Here is a 20395-nt window from a genome sequence, read left to right on the forward strand (position 1 = left end):
ATCACAAGTCTCTCGACGAAACGACATTTTCTTCCCACTCTTCGACTATAAAATATCTAGACCTATCTGCATCTAACATATTGTCAGGCACTGGAGATGGCGAATACTGAATCCAAAGTACTCTCCAGCCCTCGTCTATACCCTGCTCCGCCGTTCATGACAACTGACATGCCCGGGCAGAAAAGGAAGAGTACCGCCAGCCACGCCGAGCAGAAGAGCAAATCGTTGAAAGAAACATCCAAGCCGTCGGCCGTCTTCACTCCGACTAAGCCTCGCCACCACACGGTCAGCATTGCTCTGCCGGGAAGCATCATTGCAAAGTATGCTACCACCGATCTGCACACCCTCTCACTTTCCGCCGAGAGGCATAATGCTGACCATACTCGCCAGTGCCTTGACTCACGACCAAAAGACCGCATTAGCCGGGCACATTGCCCGCGCATGCGCAGTTTTTTGTGTCGACGAAGTGATCGTCTTCGACGATGGACAAGCGGAGACACGCCCGCCCGAGAAGGACGGCTACACAGCCTTCACCGACCCCAATTTCTTCCTCTACCACTTGCTGAGCTATCTCGAGACGCCTCCGCATCTGCGCAAGAAGCTATTCCCAATGCATCCCGATCTGCGGACCGCCGGCTCTCTTCCAAGCCTCGATATGCCGCATCATCTGCGGAGCGACGAGTACTGTCCGTATCGGGAAGGTGCCGTGGTGCGCACAGGGGTTCGTGGAAGCAACGCGTCCGGGGTGCTCGTGGACTGCGGACTACAGCAGCCAGTCTTCGTCCCGGTCGAAGTCGACCTCAACACACGGGTCACCATCAAGCTGGATCCCGCGGGCGGAGAGGATGGCGAGGCGGTGTCGCCCGATGCTCCTCGTGAAGAAGCGGGCTACTACTGGGGCTACGCGATTCGGCAGGCTTCGTCGCTCGGCAACGTCTTTACCGAATGCCCATACGACGGCGGATACGACATAAGCATCGGCACGAGCGAGCGCGGATGTGATGCCCGCGAACTTCTAGAAGCCGGCTCGGAATTTGCCGTGACCCCTTCTTGGGATCATCTGTTGGTGGTGTTTGGCGGGGTCGCAGGGCTGGAACCGGCACTGGATGCAGATGAGGCCCTGTTGCGCACAGGAGTTGATCGGGTGGAGATGGTGTTTGATCATTGGGTGAATCTAGTGCCTGGGCAGGGCAGTCGGACGATCCGCACGGAAGAAGCACTTTGGATTGGCCTCACGGAACTGCGGCAACTGGTGGTGACAAGGCTTGCGGCTTGACGGCAATGTGACTTACTCATGCTGACCGTCCGCGACATTGGACGCGCATTGGCGGCTAGGCTTGTCGCGAACAACGGCTGCCTCCATTCCTCCCCCTTCGATACGCGGGAGGAAGGGTTCATTGGCGAGTGATGCGCGATTTGCTGCAGGCCCATAGCCAGCAGGCGGTGGATTGCCCTGATTGCCCTGATTGCCCTGTCATGCAAGATTTCCCGATCTACGCGGCGGGCAACATGTGATAATAGGGCTCAAAGGGGGTCATGCGACGGCCGAATCGACTTTCCCTACAGACAAAGCTGCACGCTGAGATGTGGAGGGGAGTGCAATGTACACCAGGTTGGCCACGGACGATAAGGCTGGAGACGGCCATGCCGTCGTGCAGCGCTGGGGGACGGATGTTTCGAGCTCGTGGGGAGAGGAATGGCGTGTCCATGCAAGCGAACACATGGCACTGGGTGGAAGAGCCGCGTGGACTGCCCGCTCTTGCACTGTACCGTTAAGGTTTATAACCGTCATCCGAAAGATCTTACGTTAGCTGACACACGCCACGGAAGTCGAGAGCCTTGCGGCGTCCAACTGATGGTGTGGGTTGCCGCCATGGACGCAGAAACGAGTGTGGTGGCTGCACCACGCGCCGGCAATCCCCACGCAAGTACGTGGACGGTTCCGAGCGCATCGCATGACCTGGGCGACCAGGTTGTGTCGGCATGGTCAGCATCATTGTCTTGTGTACAGTGCAGCCAAGTTGCATGCGGCTGGCTGACGGGGCACGATAGGGGCAAAAGCAGCGGAGGGCAATGAGATGGAATCTGGGGTTGCGAAAGAAGGATAGAAGGCTGCAACTCGCCATCGCGGTGAGGCAGATCGTCGGAGCGGTGGTACTGGTGTACCAACCACCTTAACCAACCTTCGTACGTCCCCGGTTTGGGCGGGCTTAAATTGGCCCTTCACTCGGGTTAGGTGCCGGCAAGGGCTACATAGAGGGCTATGGGCGGGAGAAGACAGGTCACGGCGAGATACCGGGGCAAATGTGGCCGGCGTTGGCGGCCGATTGGATGGCGGCTCACCGACGTCAGTGGTCTTTCGTGGCGACGCACGGCGACGCGGTGCAGCAGGCAGGGGAGCGCGGTGCGTGGATGGATGCATGGCAGGCCAACGGAGGGAGCATTTGGGCGGTTGGGCGGGTTGGGGGAGGGGTCGAAGCAATACCAAGGGAAGCTTAACCGCCCGCTAGGCCCCATCTGCCCGCCCGCCGCCTCCACCGCGTAATTTGCCGGTGGGGGCGCGACACCTCGCACGCAAGCGGTGCAGCGCTGGCCGAAGGATTCAGGGCCGCCTGCCTGCGCGACAAACGCTCACCGACCCTCGCCCTGCTCCACCCAACCGCGCGGTCCCAGTCTTTTGCCTTTCCAGCGCCGCCCGCTCGGGACAAGGTTTGGCGCTAATGCAAGCATCGAGCACGCTCCTGCTGCTGCTGCTGCCACTGCTTGCCTCGCTGCTGGCCATGCCTGTCCTGCCTGTCGTCGTCCACCAATTCCACCGTTGCCTCTTCGTATTAAACCAATCCACCGCCCTAGGGTCTCGCCATGCTGACACCTGCCCGCCCGCACGCCCTCTCTTCTTCATCTCGGTCGCATCTCTGGCTCTGATGTAGACACCCTTTGCTCTGATCGATCGAGCCCCCTCCCACTCGCGCCCACACATATACTCCCCAATCGCATCCTCCCTCCACCGCCCCCGCCTTACCGTCTCCGATGGAGACCATGGACTACAGCTACTTCCCGCCCGGCGGGCACACCTACTCCTCTTACATGCAGTACGCCGGTCAACGAGCCAACAGCTACCATGGCAGCGTCGATGCTAGCCCGGTGAGTGTGATGCAGGCACGCCCGCCCACAACACGAGTGCTAATGTGCAACGACACAGGGCATGGAGAACCCGCTGGATGCCAACAGCTTCCTTGCCGGCTCTTTCGACTACTCCGCCTTCGATCCGTCACTGGGCGGCGCCGCGAGCTCCGGCCTCACCCCGCTTCCGAGCACTTCCGGCTCTCCCACCGCGCAACAGCTTTCTCTGATCTCCAACGGTTCCGTCGACAGCGGCATCGCTCTTGACATGGACGATGGCCAGCCGAGCCGACGGGGCAGCAGCGAAGAGAAGGACATGTTGACTCCGGCGCAGTCGCGGAGGAAAGCGCAGAACCGAGCAGCGTAAGCCAGCCCAGCCTTCCCCACTCTTTCCCCAAGCCTTGCCTTGCTGCCTCCGCAACAACAACCCCACGATCCCCAGATCAATGACTAACATGCCATCAGACAACGAGCGTTTCGCGAACGCAAAGAACGACACGTCCGCGATCTCGAAGCCAAACTCAACCTTCTCACCACCACCACGTCCTCCCTGCAATCCGACAACGAACGCCTCAAACTCATGCTGCAGCGTGCGCAGACGGAAAATGAAATACTCCGCGCCACCGCCACCTCCTCCTCCCCGCCACATCTCTCCTCCGCCTTCGTCGACGATTCCACATTCCTCCCCTCCTCTCGCCCCCGAAAGTTCCCGTCGCGGAGTAACTCACATCGCTCCTCCGCCGCCTTCCTCGGCACCGACTCCCCCCGCCGAGCGTCCGGCACCAACACTTCCGGCGATGGACATCTCCTCTCCGCGAGTGCCACTTGGGATCTCCTGCAGTCACACCCCCTCTACCTCTCCGGCGCCGTGGACATTGGAGAGGTGTGCGAGCGCTTGAAGAAGATGGCGCGGTGCGACGGCATGGGACCGATGTTCGAGGAGGGCGAGGTGCGACGGGTGATTGAGCAGGTGGGACGGAGCGGAGGCGACGAACTCATATGACGCTTGCCGATGGCTAGTGTTTTGCGGTGCGGTTGATTTGTAACGGTTGTACTCTTAGAAGGCACGGGTAATGTGCGGATGTCGGATGAGGCATCATCATCGTCACGGACTCAGGCATTGGCCGACTGGATAGCGACGGACTACTATTCTACGACGGAAGGACGGCAACGGACGCTTGCTGGCCAGGCAGGCACTGCGATTGGGAGGCACAAGTACCTCGCTCGGCGCAACAACTATCAGATTTTGGCATATACCCCCTATTTGAAGATCGATTTATGCTGTGTATCTTATTCTGACTACGTGTATGGACTGGGAGCAGGGGCCGATCTTGCTCGAAACTTCTCTGCGTAGCTCAAATTGAGATTGGACTGATCTACCGTTTCGCCTCCGAATTTTGCACCGAAGACCAACATCCAGGGTTCACGATCGCCATGCTACTAGCTAGACGTGGATCTCGTGGCAGCCCTACAACCAATTGCCGAGGGCAGGGGGTGGGTTGGGGCAGCAAATGATGAAACCCGGCGCATCTCTTCCCCTCATCTCACTATCAGTTTGCCCAATGAGGCGAACCATCGCCCTCCTCAACAGTCCACATACCCAAGGCAGGGGAGGATGAGCGACAACACGGGGAAACGACTTGCCAAACTACGGCGCCACCGGCCGATTTGCTTCATCAAAGAAAATGCAGGGTTCTCCCACACGGTAATCGTGCGCCCCTGCGTATCAAATGAAAATCATGCAAACACACCCCCACGCATCCAGAAAGCAACCAGCCGCCCACAGCACTGTAACGTCCGCTCGCAGTTCGCCTCCTCCCCCCGGTCGCGCGAGTCACGCGTGCCACTGGCGTTTGCACGTCCAACCTTCGGGGCCGAACGGGGCGGCGGCGACGGGCGACGGAGGCGGGGCCCGCTTGACATATCCTTCCTTCCGCATGCGGCATGGCGGGCGGTGGAATATGCGGCCGACAAAGGCGACGTGCAGCCTGTCTAACCAGCACATGAGATGCCTTATCGTTGGTTTTGCTGAGTCCTCCGATTACGTACGGATTCATGCTTTTTGGAGGCTTGGAATTAGGGTGGCATGTTCCGGCGTAGTGTCGGCTGTGCTTCCGAGTGATGCTTGATGGCGCACGCATTTGTGCCTGTTTTGGGCTGGCTAGGCTGAAGTTGGGTATTGGAGTTGGTGGGCTTCAAGCAGGCATTTATTAAGGCGGAGATGGAGTGACACGACGAGGCGAAACGTGGTTCTTCTGAATCACTGTCCCATTCTCATGGCCATTGCGGCGCCATCTGCACCTGTTGTGCCCGTCCTTTCAATGCTACCTGTGCACCGTGAGTGATTCCACCGATGATGCAATGGCGACCCTGAAGGCGCGCCTGTCTGCACGCGATTGGATTTCCCTTCTGGATTGGCGGTAGCAGAGCGCGAGGGTAGCGCCACGGAGATCATTTCAACCTCGCCTTTACTCGCTATTCTTACCCCGGATCCATGCCCTACATACCCGCGGTATTGCACGGAAGAGCTTTCATTCGACCAGCGGCCGCATATACCTCATTTCGAGCTCGCAGGCGCTGCACTGTTTTACCTGGTGGCTACCTCCCTGACGCACACCGTTGCACTGCGTGCAGCACGTCCGCACGTGCTCGACTATGCAACGTTGCTGGTGGCCATCGGAAGCTTAACAGTGCTTGAGTGCCTTGCTCCATGCGGAGAGTCCAGGCGAAGGTCGTCGCCATCAACCGTAGGCCGACGTCACCGAACGCCCCTCTCTACCTACTACTATTTCTTTCCATCCGGATGTTACCCTGCCTGTTCTTCCGGAGGGCGTGGATTCGGGACCGCCTGCGCCACCGCAGCGCGGCCTCCACCCGGCGTTATGACACCGTCTCGCGTGGACGGTGTGATTGCGTGTGCCGGTGGGCGCAAGCAGGCCAATGTCGCCAAATGCCACCCGACCCCATCTTCGCCCGTGCTAGTTCGTGGGTGGAGGCTCAAGGCAACGTGGGCTAGCGTTGTATTAAGCTTCACGCCGTTCGGCGCCGTGGATCCACGCGGGGCCTGCAGCTGCGTCCAGGTGTCCACACTTGAGGCTCGCCGTGATAAGTCAACCGACGGTTTGCAGGGCACAGTTGGGTGACTAATCTTGGAACTGCCGGTGGGGGGCCGCTGTGCGGGCAACTTTCAGCATCGCGACAGCTCGACGGAGCGGGGCCCGAGCGTGGCTTAGCGGACCAGGGCAGGGCTAAATCGCAGCAACGCTCGGGCTTCCTCCATCTCTCTTCTCCTCGCTTGTCCTTCCTGGCACGACGCTCACGTGGCAGTGCTCGCGCGATGCCTGCTTCTTCGAGAAGGTACCTTGTCCTTGCCCTGATTCCCGTCGATCAAGGGCTGTCAGCAGAGCGCAGTAGTCGCAACCGGCGCCCTAAACCGCGCACACTTTATTTCGCCGTTCGCCTGAGGCTAGACAGGCTATAGTTACTACCTCCGCCCTTAACGCGCCGCCTCTTCGCTTCCAAGCTGTTTGGGGAGCCTCCGGGGGATTCTCATCAATACTTTGACGCGCTCGCATCAAACGTGCCCTATTTGCGCCCTCTCATCTCGGATCGACGTGGTGGTCCAACGGATCCACGATACCGGAGAATGCCGACAGCCACGTTGCACACGAGCGCAACGCCGTGCCCACATACTAGGCTCGTGGAGGCTATGCCGCTGCTATAAGGGTAGACCAACAGAGACGGCATGAGGCCTCTTTCATCGATATTGCACGCTGGGGCCCTGCCGCTCTTCGCCCCGGTTCTAGATCGTGTGTCTGCAGCAAGGCTGTCGCAAGCCGGAGCCCTAGCGGAGTCCGGAGCCGTGTTCGGGGCCAAAGACATCCAGAGCCGAAGTGCGCATAGAAAGAACCACGCGTCAAACGGATGACACTCGAGACCAACCAACTTCAACTGTGGAGATGAATAACTTAAAGTAACCCAGGTACTCCGGACAACCTCGTGGCGTCGGAATGACCGGATGCTGGTTCTAGCCCTCGAAGTTGCGGGCTTGTGTATGGTTGCTGCATGAAACCGCAGAGCCTACACTTCCTTTTTATCTACTCTACATGCACCTTCCACTCCGTTTTAATTTGGCAATCCTTTCTAGACTCGCGCGCTCCCAACCTTGCCCTTTCCTTGCCCTCTGGCCCCTCTTCCCTCCATAGTGTTGGCGACAATCACTCTGTCAAGTTGAGACGGTGACAACGAGGAAACTCGATGATGACGCTTGGCAACCAGTGCCCTAGGAGCCTCAGCGGACTAATCGGCCCGTTGTGCATGATCAAGAGCTCTGGAACAGCCACTCGACTCTGGGCGTTGACATCAAGTTTTCAACAATGCTGACCCGCCACCAAGCCTTGATTCCCCCGTACGCCGAATCAATGCGCTCGCAGTATCGACCGCCGCTCCGTCCCCATGTGATCCCCCCCTTCACGGAACGTTAATCACCTCCACCGTGCCTTTGAAGACATCGTACTTGACCCCCACAATCTGCGTCTCTTTTCTGACGAACGGCGAGTTGCGCAGCAACGTCACGTCCTCTCGAATGCTGTCCTCGGGCCTACAACGAAAGATGAGTTAGCAGTTGGGCCTTTGCCTTCTCCCCAAAGGGAAGACGGGCAACACTCACGGTCCCAGCATCTCGCCGTATTTCGTATTCTCAATCCATTTGCGCTCCGCGGGGTCTTCGGTCCGCGAAAGCAATATGTTCTTCACATCCGCGTCGTGGAAATGCGTCATGCCGCAATCTGTCTCGCATCATCTCTCATTAGCAACTGCTCTATCGTCTCCATCATCTCCAACCTGAACTAACCGCTATGGTGCATAACCACAATCGTCGACGGCGACCCAATAGCATCGAGCACAGCAATCGAGCGCAGAGCATCAAACGTCCTCCCGCCCGCATTGCGAATGACGACGGGGAATCCTACCACCGCCAGCAGTTGTCAGCTCGAGCCCCGCTGCGACGAAAGAGAACACCGTCGGGGCGAAATGTCTTACGTTGTTGCGCCGTCTCGTCCAGCCCGAAGATGGCGTAGGGATTCAGGCGCGGGTCGGCGCAGGTGATGATCATCACGCCGTCGTCGGGGGTGCGCTGCCGGTTGTGCATTTGCATGAGGGTGGGGATGCCTTTTCGGCTTTCGGCGTGTTTTCTGTTGATTTCGGGCACGGTCAGTTTGATGCGATGGTGAAGAAAAGGTGGTTGGAAGGGCGAGTATGCGTACTGGTTCCGTTCGAACATGTCGGTGAGGGCGCTTGGGACTTTCGACATCTTGGGGACGGTTCTGGGTGTTTGAAGCTTAGAAGGCGGGAGAAGCTGTTGACGATGATGGTGCTATGGATGGACAAAGAGAAGACGAGGAAGGCAGAGCATGTCCCCTTAAGTACACTTTGCCCCGGCCGTATGCTGAGTCTACGCCGCAGTTGTCATTGCAGCGAACGTGAATCGATTACCTTACTTTGACGCGCGCCATCCGACGAGGTTTGACAAGGCATTAGTCAGTGATTACAGGACATCAGGCCTAGGCATGGACTCCATGTAGTCATCGCGGGAAGGCTTCTGGGACGAAACATTTCAAAAGGTGTGAAAGGGATTACTGTTTGTTAGGTGAAAGGACCTGATTGTGCTGGGGGCGAAGAAGCCACGAGGTCGGACTACTTCTAATCAATGCCGAGCTGAGGCCGCGGCAGTGTGCAACTTGCTGTCACGATGAATAAGCCCAAGCCCGATGACGTTGAAGGCTGGGAAGGTGTTGGTTCGCGTATTGCGGAGGCCAGCGAATGTGCTGAGTTCATTGTATTTAATAATTTATACAGGTAGTTGGTGGTACACGTAGAGATCTTTCGTCTCTGCACGAAAGAAAGCATCACGAGCGGAGAGACAGCATCGCCCTGCTATGGTCGAGTACAAAGACCGGCCCAGCCGCGTCAAACCTGCGAACTCTCGCCTAACGTCCGTAACACGCCCTCGTACACGCCAAACATGATGGCCGCGCTCGGCACCACGCGCAGCATGTGCGGCACCAGCCCGCCGTACAGCGCCGGCATGCCCTCCTCGCGGAACACGGTGACGAAGCAGTTCCAGAGGCCGTTGTACTTCACATTCCCCGCTGCGTCGACGGGCGCCTGTCGCAATCGCGTGCGCACCACTTCGTGTGGATATGTGATGAGTGCTGCGATGAACTTTGCTCCTCCCGCCGCGGTCAACTTTCCCGTCCATGCTACCGTTCGATCCCAGAGCGTTGGAGGTCGACCGGATAGGGCGAGGTCGCGTTCTCGCCGGGAGAGCGCGCGTTTCGCCTGCTCGTACAGCACCCATTGGAGCGTGCTTTCGCTCACGCCGAGATAGCTGGCACTGAGCCCGCGGTACAATCCTCTGATGCCCTCGGTGCGGAAAGTCTGGCGCACGCAGTCCCATGCATTCCGGTATTGCCTGCCCTGGCCGTCCGCTCCAGCATGCTGTCTGTCGAGTTGGAGCCGGGTTTTGACCAGCCAGATGGGATTGGTGGCGGTGCCTGTGATGATGCCTGCCGTCGCGGCCGCCAAAAGATGCACGCCGGCCGTCTCCTCGCCGCCGAACAAGAGGGAGCTGTAGACTCGTTTGCCGTTGCCGTACGCCCAGAAGTTGATGGCGCGCGCCGGCACCACGCCGATGAGATTCGGGCCGAGGCCTTTGAAGAGCGCGCGCCAGCCCTCCGTCTTGGGAATCTGCGCGAGGATCTGTCCGGTCTCCGCAATGTGTAGCCAACCCGCTCGTACAATGCCCATTTGACTGGGTGCGGGGATGCCTTTTGCCGCGCGACTCGCCGCCAACTGATGTTGGTAGAAGGTGCTTTGCAGCCGCGTTTTGAGCACGTCGAGAGGCGACGTCAAAGTCGCGGAGGTCATGCCTCCCAATCCACCCGCAACGAAGTGCGCCCAAGGCCTGCGCTCCTTAGCGGAGGGCGCAGGCGGCGAGGTCATCTGTCCTCCATCTTCTGCTGCTTTTGGATCGACCTGGCCCAGTTCGCGGGACTCGGTGAAGGGGCGGGGGACGGGTTGCGACGGCTCTGCGTTCGCGCCTGTGGATCGAGATGTCGCAACCATCCACGAGGTGGTGCGGGAGGGCGGCGGAGAGGTGCTGGTAGGTTGTCACGGCGCGCAGGTCAGATTGGCAATGTCATTGGTTATCGCTGTGTCGCATGGAGATTGAGCGAATTGATCTGGCTGTGTGGGATAAGGCTGGAATGCTCGGGTGGGGAAAGACGTGGTTGATGAGCGGGAGATTTTCTTGAAGTCCATGCATGATCCGCGCTCCGCACGCGCAGCCAATCAAAAGCCGCCTCTTTCTGCGGCGAACGCGGGAGTCTGCTCCCGAACGTCACCACCGGGCGAGCATTGCGAGTGCATCTCCAATCTCCAACGTCTATCTGTCCCTACCACCCTCGTCGCGACCCCATTCGAACAACGTCACCATGTTCGCGACACCAATACGTCTCGCGAGCCGCGGCATGCCCGGCTTCTGGCGGCGCAGCATGGACGAGTTCAAGCGGCAAGCCAACATCGCCGTCAAGATGGAGGGCCTACATGTCCCCACCAAACCCCGTCCGCTCATGCAGTTCGAGCACCCCGGCGACATCGAGCGGTGCAAAGTGATGTGTGATTCGAAGATGGGCGGCTTCAGCAAAGCAAGCTTCACATTCCAAGAGGGTCGAGAGCACCAGAACAGCACACGCGAACAAGGCATCATTGGAGACGGGAATGAGAACGAGGCAGGAGAAGAGCCATCACATGTTTTGTTCAAGGGGAGCATAAGTACAGAACTCCCGCCGAACCAGCCGGATGTGCAGCGCAGTGGCTACGCGGCATGGAGGACGCGGGATCGAGGGTGGTGGATGTTTGGCAAGCTGCTGTGGGACATTGACCCTTATACCTTTCTGGCACTACGAATCAAGAGCGACGGGAGGAAGTACTTTGTGAACATCCAGACCGAGTCGATTGTGCCCACCGACATCCACCAGCATCTGCTCCCGTGCTACACGCCGGGGCAGTGGGAGACGGTCATCATTCCTTTCCACGCTTTTGTGCGCACAAACTATGGCATGGTGGTGGAGCCGCAGAGGGAAATGCTGCGGCAGAAGGTGCGGTCGGTGGGGATCGGCCTGACGGATCGCGTGCCCGGTCCATTCGAGTTGTGCATCGCGGATGTGTACGCGACCAACGCTGCTCCGGTGAAGGGGGTGGGGAGGGAGGAGAGTGGGTTTGACATGGAGCCTGAGCGCACGGGCATGATGGATGAGATTGAGCCGAGGAGAAAGAAGGGAGAGCCGGAGCGAATCCTGATATGATTGACGATCCGACTCCACCGAGAATATTTTATGAAAATGCGCAGCCAAGGGAGAATGGTCAGCACCGGGCAAATTTGATATGATCGCGATCGACCGTGACAATCAACAACAGCGAGGCCACGGTGGGGAACAGCATTTGATTGGGGAGCGCTTCCGAACACGATCACGATCTGCCTGGCCATGAACGTGATGATGTTCGTGGTGTTGGGCAGAAGTCGGATCGCAGGCAAACCCCTACCGTGCAAGATGGCGTGTCTCGCCAACACATAGCCTGTGGTGGGTGAAAGCAGCACAGCCGAAACACGGCATCGACGGAAAGCTGCGCAGCCAGTCGCCACGGATGCTTGCGGGGAGGGACAGAGGCCCCAGATTGGAAGCCATATCGCGGTACCAACAAGTACTGTCTCTGCCACATGTGAGATCGAAGACGGCAGCACTGGTAGAGTTGCTGGATGCACGCTTGTGGCATCACTCAAATGAAACACGACCTGCATGCCCTACCCTGCCCTGATCAAACCACCTTGCCTTAGGCGCTACTGCGGAAAATGCCGGACTGCAGCTCGCCAACCCAGTCCGCCGCTCTCAGTCATTCACGTGAGATTTAACAACTCCCCCGGCATGCGGTAGGGTTGGTGGCCAAGGTGGCGGTCACGACAATCTCTTTGCCTCCGCCGCCTCCTCCGCCCCCAAGCTGACACTACATGTACTGTCCATAGGTACTGTACAAGATGTCGAATCTCCTGGCCTCAATTTGGTCTCGCGTGGAACGGTTGGAAGCCCTGAAGCCCTAGGTAGGCTACGTTTACCTCATCCATACCGTCGCGACCGGGGGAGCTTGCGGAGGCGCAAGCCCTCGTCGGCATCCTCCGAGCTGCAATAATTCAATACCTGATTTTCCCGGTCGTGCAATCGGTCTGTCGCAACGACAGGCGATGCAGTGCAGGGGTTTGGCGCCATTTATCGGCTGTCCATGCTGCACTCGGACTTGCCGTCAATGTGCGGTGTGACTGTTTAGTGAACATGCGGGTTGACTTGCTGGTTCCATCTCGTGACACTCGGCCGGGGTGAATGCTCTCCCCGGCTCCGCGTGAGAGATGGCGAATCTCGGGCGGCCACCAGGTCGCCGGTTGACTGCTGGATCTGGGGAAAGAAATGAGAGCCCCACTCCTTGCTCCTCGTCTTCTCCATCAAACCTCCGACGCTCCAGACACAGAAGGCCGCGGGGGTGGCGGGCGGAGAGTTCGTCCATCCCCGCCGCCACTTTACTTTCATCCCCAGCCACTCGCGGAGCACACTTGTGGCTGACCGCGCATTTGTCTCTTTCATCGCGGAGAAACACCACATTCCAGACAAAATCACATTGTTGTGTGTACACAAGAAATATTGTCTGGTTATAAATGATTTTAATGGTGTTTCTACGCGTTGGCGGGTTCCCAGCACCCCCGAATGTCGAGAGGTGGCCGATGTTGGGCGTGGCTGGCAGGCACAGCCTAGTGCGCAAGGCTGGGAACTCCAACCACCTCACCCAGCGAAAATAGCCACCACACCCTGGGAAACACCCAGCACGACCTCGTGTTGCGCCAAACATGGCCGGAGACTTCTCGTATCTGTCAACTCGGACAATTACCAAGCCTCATTCGGAGGTTGGGATATTTGACATGGCGGGTCGCGGGCGTCTACATATATTCCGACCTGTCACGCTTCATCCTTCATCACATCAATTCTCCGACATCCAAGTGAGCAGCACCACCCTTCCTTGCCCATTCTCCTCTGCACATACTTCCTTCCCGTGCACATACTTCCATCCCCCAACACCTCACACACATATCCTTCCCCTCCCTTCACTCTTCCAACCTCCCATATCCTTCACCATGCAATTCACACTCTCCTCCCTGGCGCTGCTCGCCACTGTCGGTCTCGTCACCGCAGCCCCTCAATCCCCTCCATCGAGTGCCTTTCCAGCTGGCGGTCCTCCCGGCGGTCCTCCCGGCGGTGCCGGCGGTGCCAGCGGCTGGGGTGCAACAACCAGCAGCACCTGCGCAACCTCTTACCCGACGTCTATCAATGTCCTCACCGACCCGGTGACTCTTACTTCCACGACAACCTGGTGGAATACCTCGTACATTACCACCTCGACCCCGAGTCCCGTCGTACATACCGACTACAGTAAGTGACATTTCTCACCCTCTACTATGCTGGCCTCGCACTAACATCCACAATAGTCACCACAACCAGCACGTCAACCACGACGTGGTCCGTCCCCACCAGCATCAAAGTGCCCTACACCACCTACCGCGTCATCACCATCCCAGTGCACACCTACAACATGACCTCCTCCTACATCACCTCCAGCAGCGAGCTCTACCCCACCAGCGTGCTGACCGAGTACTGCACCAACACGACCATGATCGTCGACGTCCTGACGACCAGCACCCCCGTCTACGACCCCTACTACATCACCAGCTCCACCATGTCCACGGAGACGGTGACGGCCACCAGCACCAGCTGTGCTACGTGGACTGTGGACCCCAGCTGGCCTACGCAGACTGGTTGGTAAAAGGGGCTGTATGTAAGGCATTGAAGACTTCGATGCTGATGATTGATGCGTTGACGCGAGGGGAGCACATGGAGCAATGATGCTTACGCTTGATCTTTGTTGGCACGGCTGGAGGAATGCACAGACGATTTTTGCGCGACGGTTGATGTTTTTTTCCGTACTTTACTAGAGATAATATGGGTAACGTGGTGTGAAATGTGAGAAACCATTCAGAAAAACATCTTCTCGTGTCTATATATCTAGATTGATGAGCGAACAGGCTAAAAGGCCCGCGCAATTCATGTCAGCGTCCTGTGTATTAAAAGGGCAACTCCATATCTTCCGCCCGCTCCTCAGTCTTCCCCGATGTGCTTCCCGTGCCTGTGTCACCCACGGACTCTCGGATGAAACTCGCAAGCGCACCAACATACTGCTTCTGGCTACTGGGCAGAAAGTGACCCCCAGGATGATACACCACTCTCTGCACCCCACCCTCTGCGCCCCTTGGATTCACACAAGCATCCACAAGTCTCAAGCTCCTCTCCTCGCTAACAACCGTGTCCACCGTTCCGATAAAATGCATCATGGGTGTGTGTATCTTCGGCTCATAGAACGCCTGATACAGCGCGTTGGCCGACGCTCCAAATCCAGAGTAAGACACGGCAAACTTCAACGGCGGCTGCACCGTTTCTTCAATGAAACCTGTGTCCTGCACGAAGGAATCTGGGTAACGCATGCCGCCGTTTTGTTGCGCTGCTTCGAACGCTTCTCTCCGTCCAGACTCGAGGAGCGCGGCGACCATCCCTGCTGCCGCGCCACCCTGCGAGAAGCCTATGACGCCGTCAAAAGGGCCTTCGTTCTTGATCACTTCGGCGATTCTCGCTAGTCCCTGCTCCATGCCGGCGTACACGAAAGGCTCTGTGTCGCCTTTCCGTCGCCACCAGCCATACGCTTCCGGTTGATCGTTCTCGTCGCCAGCGAATCCAGGGATATCTCGAGGGTCCAATTTGATGGGAGCGGTCGGGTAGTGGAATTCCAAGCCATCGGGGTATTGCTCAAGATGGCCCGGTTTAGGGGCGGCAGGAATGGCTTTTTCCAGGGCTTTCTTGACGGCTTTGGTTTTGATTTCGAAGAGACGGCCGTCTTGAGTGAAACCGTGGAGCATTAGGATTTTGAGGGTTCGGGAAGGTTGTGATGCGCCATTCGAGGTGGCCATAACGGTAAGACGCCGGGAAGGTGTATCGATGGGACGATTGTGCGTCAAAATACGTTGCAGTCGTGGCGATTGGGTCCTGACCGCATTATGTAGACGGTTGAGACATTGCATTGATATTCAGTCCGGCGTTGATAATGATGGGAAGAATGGGGTCAAGTATGGGGAACGTGATAGACGCATCCGACTTGACAAAAGTCGTGGTGGAGGAAACTGCCTCGACGTGACGTCGATCGCGACAGGCAGGCCGCAGTAAACAAGGCACTCCCAACACCACCTCATCGAACACGACGCTTCTTCCCCTCGCCGCAACCATCTTCAATATCTACCCTATCAGTCACAGATGAGGTGACGATGATCTCGAGGCTGCTGTCCTCGCGCCTCACTCCCGCCGCCCGCCAGATCCCCTCCGCCGCGCTACGGAGGTCGGGGCCAACATCGCAACATGTCGTAGCCAGCGCGCCGCGAGCCCCCTTCTCCTCCGCCACCTTCTCCCGCACCCGCCCTCACCACCTCAACTCCCCGCGACGATGGCCTCTCGGCGCCAACGCCATCCACAACCTCCCCGCCGTCCGACATGCCTCCTTCGCCCGAGTCATCCCGCAACTCGCCATGAAGCTCATTCGCCTACCCGCCATGTTCGGCGCTGCGATGATTGGCGGTGTCGTCTATCTGCAATACCAAGCTGCACAGGCGGGCACTTGGGCTATTGACACGTTCGGCAAAGCGAAAGATGCCGCGACATCGACTGCCAGCGGTGCATTCGAAGGCTTGGGTGGGATATGGGCGCAGGTTGGACAGGGTTGGGATAAGACGAAGGAGGAGGTAAAGGGTGTCAATGTGGAGATGCCCGGATGGATGAGGGACATCTACGAAGGCCGGACCGGAAAGGAAGAGGGCGGGTCTGGTGGGAGCGGTGGCGGTCCAAATGAGCCGAAGCGCAGTAGTGTTGGCGCGGGCGTGGCGGGCGCGGGTGCTGCGACTGCTGGAGCCTTTGCGCTGGATGCCGAAGGCCAAGAGGACGATCGGTCGGACGACGTGGCTGCCAGAGACGATCAAATGATGATGCTCACCCGCAAGATGATCGAAATCCGGAGCCTTCTCCAAACCATCGGCCAGACCGAGTCCCTGACTCTGCCATCGATTGTCGTGGTCGGTTCTCAATCGTCCGGCAAAAGTTCCGTCTTGGAGGCTATCGTGGGCCACGAATTCCTCCCCAAAGGCTCTAACATGGTCACGAGGAGGCCAATTGAACTCACGCTTGTCAATACACCCAAAGCCCACGCCGAGTATGGTGAATTCCCGGCGCTGGGTCTCGGCAAAATCACCGACTTTTCCCAGATCCAAAAGACGCTCACGGACCTTAATCTGGCTGTTCCGGAGAAGGAATGCGTTTCGGATGACCCGATCCAACTTCGCATTTCTTCGCCCAACGTTCCGGATCTTAGTCTGATCGATCTGCCGGGCTACATCCAAGTGGAGGCTTTCGACCAACCAACGGAGCTGAAAGTTAAGATTCAGGAGCTGTGCGAGAAATACATCCAACCACCCAATGTCATTCTGGCGATCTCTGCTGCAGATGTCGATCTTGCAAATAGCACTGCACTTCGCGCCTCCCGACGTGTTGATCCGAGGGGAGAGAGAACCATTGGTGTGGTGACCAAGATGGACCTCGTCGAGCCCCAGAGGGGCACTCAGATCTTGAACGACCGGAACTATCCTCTCAAGCTGGGATACGTTGGCGTGGTCTGCAAGATTCCGCAAGAATCCAAATCGCTCTTCAAGCGAGGCTCGGCCAACATCCTGAACGCCATCTCGAAGAACGAAGCAAGCTACTTCAATTCGCATCCCGAAGCTTTCGGCGAAGGCACCAAGGTTACGACAGGCACGTCGAATCTGAGAAAGAAGCTGATGCATGTTCTCGAGAGCACGATGAGCGCGTCGCTGGCCAGCACAAGCGAGAAAGTGTCTCGAGAGCTTGCCGAGGCGACGTATGAGTTCAAAGTGCAGTATAACGAGCGACCTTTGTCGGCGGAAAGCTACCTGGCCGAAAGTCTGGATGCCTTCAAGCACGGCTTCAAGTCGTTCACTGAGTCATTCGGTCGGCGGGAAGTAAGAGAGATCGTTAAGAACGAACTCGATCAGCAGGTCTTGAATTTGCTCGCGCAGCGATATTGGAATAAACCTGTGGAGAATCTTACCCCCGAAGAAGGCCAGACTGTACTCAAAACACTTGAAGAGCTGCCCAAGGTCAAGGAGCAGGACATGGAGCTGTGGAAGCTGAGGTGCGACGCCAGCACCAGCACCCTCACCAAGATCGGCATTGGTCGGTTGGCGACTAGCATCACGGCGCAAGCGTTGCAGGAAAGTGTGCAATCGCTCATCCAGAACAGCACATTCTCCAACCACCCCTTCGCTGTCAACGCCATCAGAGAAGCGAGCGAGGGCATCTTGCGAGACCTCAGTTGGGAGACGGCGGATGAGCTGGAAATCTGCGTCAAGCCGTACAAGTATCGCGTCGAGGTCGACGATGCAGACTGGAGAAGGGGAAGAGACCACATCGCCGAAGTACTGAAACGTGAGCTGCGAGACTGCGAGGCCGCCGCCAAAGCTATGGAGGAGCAGATTGGTGGAAGGCGGAAAGCCAAGGACGTCATTGGCTTCATCGACAGAGTGAAGCGCGGTGAAGTCGTGCTCGAAGGCGACGGAGTGGGAGGCGCAGGAGGTTTCAGCGCCGCGCTTTTGACAAAAGGCCGCGAGGCGCTCTTCCTGCGCGACCGTGCGGACATACTCAAAATGCGTCTCTCCGCTGTCAAGAGTCGACAATGCTCCACGCCCGCGAACAAATACCACTGTCCCGAGGTCTTCCTTGACGCGGTGGCGAGTCAGTTGACCAATACCGCGGACTTGTTTCTCGATGCTGAGCTGCTGAGTAAATTCTACTACCAGTTTCCGCGGCGATTGGAGCAGGAGTTCAGGAGCTTGGACGAGTCGACGGTGGAGCGGTTTGCGCGCGAGGACCCCAAGGTGCGGAAGCACTTGGACTTGGTGAGGAGGAAGGACGGGCTGGAGCACGTGCTCAAAGAGATGGAGAGTTTGCGATTGTTGGAGAGCCGGGAACGCGAGAGAGGAAGGAGGGACGGCACGAGAGGCGAGGTGCCGGAGAGCAAGAAGAAGGGGTGGGGTTTGTTTTAAGAAGATGAGCGGCGTTGGGGGAATATATCTTGCTGATGCTGCTTTGATTGTGCGTGCGTGCGAGGGCAATTTTGCCATTTGTTGATGCTCGTAGTCATGACGATATCCACTCTGATCTCACAAGTTTGCATCCAACCTGTCTTTCACTTCTACATTACATTATTAGGTAGTACTTCTCAATCCCACACGCCTCGCAACACAGGCCGCGCGGGATCCCAGGGCCCGTGAATCTCGTTCTTGTACCGCTGCAGCCCGATTAACCACCAGCTCGTCAAACCCATGCCGAGACAGCAAATGATGCTACCAAACACCGCGCCCACAATGCCCGAAACGTAGCCTCCTCCCGAAATCGTCATATTCAATCCTCCCGACGCCAAGAGGACGAGCAAAGTCGTAAGCCAAAGATGCCCCGCCCAGCTGTTGTGTCGCAAATGTCGGCGAAACATGGGGAACAAGCCGAAGACTTCGATGCTGAAGAGGCTCAAGCTGAAGACGTGCGTGGTGGAGGGCAGGCGCGAGGCGAGCACGGTGGACGCCATGACGGCCGCGTTGGTGGAGAGGGAGGCGGGGAACTTCGATTCGGGCCCGGCGCCGTAGTCGAAGGTGAAGACGTTGAGGATCATGAGCCAGCTGCTGAGCGCCCAGATGGAGTCGATGGAGGTGGATTGCGTGAGGGATTTGAGGATGGGCGAGAGGCCTAGGAGCGAGCAGTAGATGAGGATGGCGGATTTGGCGGTGATGAGGCGCTCGCGGGTGCGGGCGGAGAGGGCGGAGGGCTCGCCGTTGCAGGGTGGTAGGTCTGGGTTTGGAGAGGTGGTTGGGATTGCGGGGAAGGAGGGGAGGTTGGTTTCGCTGTTGGCACTGAGTGGGGTGTCCATGGAGTTGACGCTGGGGATGCGGGAGTGGGGCGGAGATTGGAGCGCGCTCGGCGGGATGCTCGCGAGAGGGATGTGCTGTTCCTTGAAGGGCATGCCGAAATCCGCCATGTCGGAGCTACTCCGCGCAGAAGTCTTGTCGCCGTCTGTGGCGGCGCTGACGGGGGAATCGCCGGCTTCTTTGGCGGCTAGCTTGGCGGCGACTTCGCTCTCTTCGCGCGTCTGCCAGTAATCTCTCAATACCCAGCCCGCCACGGTCCCAAGCGTCGCCCAGCCGACGACCGTCTGAGGGCTGACTCGCTCCTGGAAGATGGCAGTGAAGCAACAGACGAAGATGACGACGGAGCAGACATGCTGCACGATGATGGTGCTATCCGCCACCAGCGGCCAGAACTCATAAGGTCGTAGTCGTGGATTCCGCTGCAGATGGTCGAGAAAGGTTTCCTCGTCGGTGTAGTTGTCGGGATAGGACTGCTTCACCCAAAGGAGCTTCTTCCACGGCACTTTCGGCCCCGAGCCTTCCTTTCCGTTGCGCCTTCGCCGACTGTCGCTGCTCCCACGTCGTTTCTCCCGCCATTTACGGGCGTCGGGAAAGCTTCCATTCGTCTGTGCTACCGGTGCGGCCGTGTTCGGGGCAATAGAGCGCTTGCGCAGCGGCGGAGGCGCGTAGAAGGCATCTTCCGGTCGCAGGTAGGACTGTCGGCCAGACTGGAGTGAGCTTGTACGTGAGGCTTCTGTGGTTGTTGTTGATTCAAAGTGCGACATGAAGTCGGACACGTTCGTGGCGGAATGGATGGCCAGTCGTGTCTGGAGTGACGAAGTCGAGTTCAAAACTACGATGGCGCGGCTGCGGCCAAGGGTCAAAGTCTCGGGTCTCAAGGCTCCTGTTTGCAGTCCATGAAGAGCTCTCCGTCTAGTGCAAACCCAGCATAATCTTTGCTAATGATTTCTTGTGTTCACTTGGATCAATCAGGAGGTTGTGGGCGTGAGCCGATGTGGCTCTGCCGGCGCGCGGCCGGCTTATGTAAGCGGCGTCCCCGCTCGGCCTCGCGCTCCGAAGCCGAACAGTTGTCGACCTCTTCTTGCA

At 58.2% G+C, this 20395-nt stretch overlaps 10 protein-coding genes across 10 annotated transcripts; 5 read left to right on the forward strand and 5 right to left on the reverse strand.

The window, feature by feature from the left end:
* Positions 1-168: 168 nt before the first annotated feature.
* BDY17DRAFT_245378 (putative RNA methyltransferase) lies at positions 169-1276 on the forward strand (the record flags this gene model as incomplete). The annotated part of the gene is made up of 2 exons (XM_033730625.1): positions 169-320; positions 391-1276. 2 exons carry the CDS (start codon positions 169-171, stop codon positions 1274-1276), a joined length of 1038 nt encoding a protein of 345 aa, XP_033592595.1.
* A 1302-nt stretch (positions 1277-2578) lies between these two features.
* Positions 2579-4463, forward strand: BDY17DRAFT_69683 (uncharacterized protein). Its single transcript, XM_033738623.1, has 3 exons — positions 2579-3144; positions 3203-3486; positions 3589-4463. Exons 1-3 carry the CDS (start codon positions 3031-3033, stop codon positions 4124-4126), a joined length of 936 nt encoding a protein of 311 aa, XP_033592596.1. The 5' UTR covers positions 2579-3030; the 3' UTR covers positions 4127-4463.
* On the reverse strand, positions 4453-5424 carry BDY17DRAFT_290728 (uncharacterized protein). The gene has a single exon (XM_033732557.1). The coding sequence runs from the start codon at positions 5262-5264 to the stop codon at positions 4800-4802; it is 465 nt and encodes a 154-aa protein (XP_033592597.1). The 5' UTR covers positions 5265-5424; the 3' UTR covers positions 4453-4799.
* Positions 5425-7479: 2055 nt separating this feature from the next.
* Positions 7480-8762, reverse strand: BDY17DRAFT_69724 (carbonic anhydrase). The gene is made up of 5 exons (XM_033738624.1): positions 8388-8762; positions 8164-8315; positions 7976-8089; positions 7793-7910; positions 7480-7723 (listed from the first exon to the last, which is right to left on the reverse strand). Exons 1-5 carry the CDS (start codon positions 8432-8434, stop codon positions 7594-7596), a joined length of 561 nt encoding a protein of 186 aa, XP_033592598.1. The 5' UTR covers positions 8435-8762; the 3' UTR covers positions 7480-7593.
* Positions 8763-8938: 176 nt separating this feature from the next.
* On the reverse strand, positions 8939-10455 carry BDY17DRAFT_290733 (mitochondrial carrier domain-containing protein). The gene has a single exon (XM_033732558.1). The coding sequence runs from the start codon at positions 10246-10248 to the stop codon at positions 9091-9093; it is 1158 nt and encodes a 385-aa protein (XP_033592599.1). The 5' UTR covers positions 10249-10455; the 3' UTR covers positions 8939-9090.
* Positions 10456-10616: 161 nt separating this feature from the next.
* On the forward strand, positions 10617-11489 carry BDY17DRAFT_320862 (complex I intermediate-associated protein 30-domain-containing protein; the record flags this gene model as incomplete). The annotated part of the gene is made up of 1 exon (XM_033736516.1): positions 10617-11489. The coding sequence occupies one exon, from the start codon at positions 10617-10619 to the stop codon at positions 11487-11489; it is 873 nt and encodes a 290-aa protein (XP_033592600.1).
* A 1657-nt stretch (positions 11490-13146) lies between these two features.
* Positions 13147-14256, forward strand: BDY17DRAFT_342995 (uncharacterized protein; the record flags this gene model as incomplete). Its single annotated transcript, XM_033738032.1, has 2 exons — positions 13147-13655; positions 13712-14256. Coding segments are annotated over 2 exons (844 nt in total), but the record flags the coding sequence as incomplete, so codon positions are not given.
* BDY17DRAFT_290737 (serine hydrolase-domain-containing protein) lies at positions 14245-15381 on the reverse strand. The gene has a single exon (XM_033732559.1). The coding sequence runs from the start codon at positions 15350-15352 to the stop codon at positions 14345-14347; it is 1008 nt and encodes a 335-aa protein (XP_033592602.1). The 5' UTR covers positions 15353-15381; the 3' UTR covers positions 14245-14344.
* Positions 15382-15502: 121 nt separating this feature from the next.
* Positions 15503-18557, forward strand: BDY17DRAFT_290738 (P-loop containing nucleoside triphosphate hydrolase protein). Its single transcript, XM_033732560.1, has one exon. It carries the CDS (start codon positions 15593-15595, stop codon positions 18431-18433), a length of 2841 nt encoding a protein of 946 aa, XP_033592603.1. The 5' UTR covers positions 15503-15592; the 3' UTR covers positions 18434-18557.
* Positions 18558-20261, reverse strand: BDY17DRAFT_290739 (phosphatidylinositol N-acetylglucosaminyltransferase-domain-containing protein). Its single transcript, XM_033732561.1, has one exon. It carries the CDS (start codon positions 20071-20073, stop codon positions 18610-18612), a length of 1464 nt encoding a protein of 487 aa, XP_033592604.1. The 5' UTR covers positions 20074-20261; the 3' UTR covers positions 18558-18609.
* Positions 20262-20395: the final 134 nt, after the last annotated feature.

Source organism: Neohortaea acidophila (assembly GCF_010093505.1).
Source record: "Neohortaea acidophila strain CBS 113389 unplaced genomic scaffold BDY17scaffold_2, whole genome shotgun sequence".
Taxonomy (NCBI): Eukaryota; Fungi; Ascomycota; class Dothideomycetes; order Mycosphaerellales; family Teratosphaeriaceae; genus Neohortaea; species Neohortaea acidophila.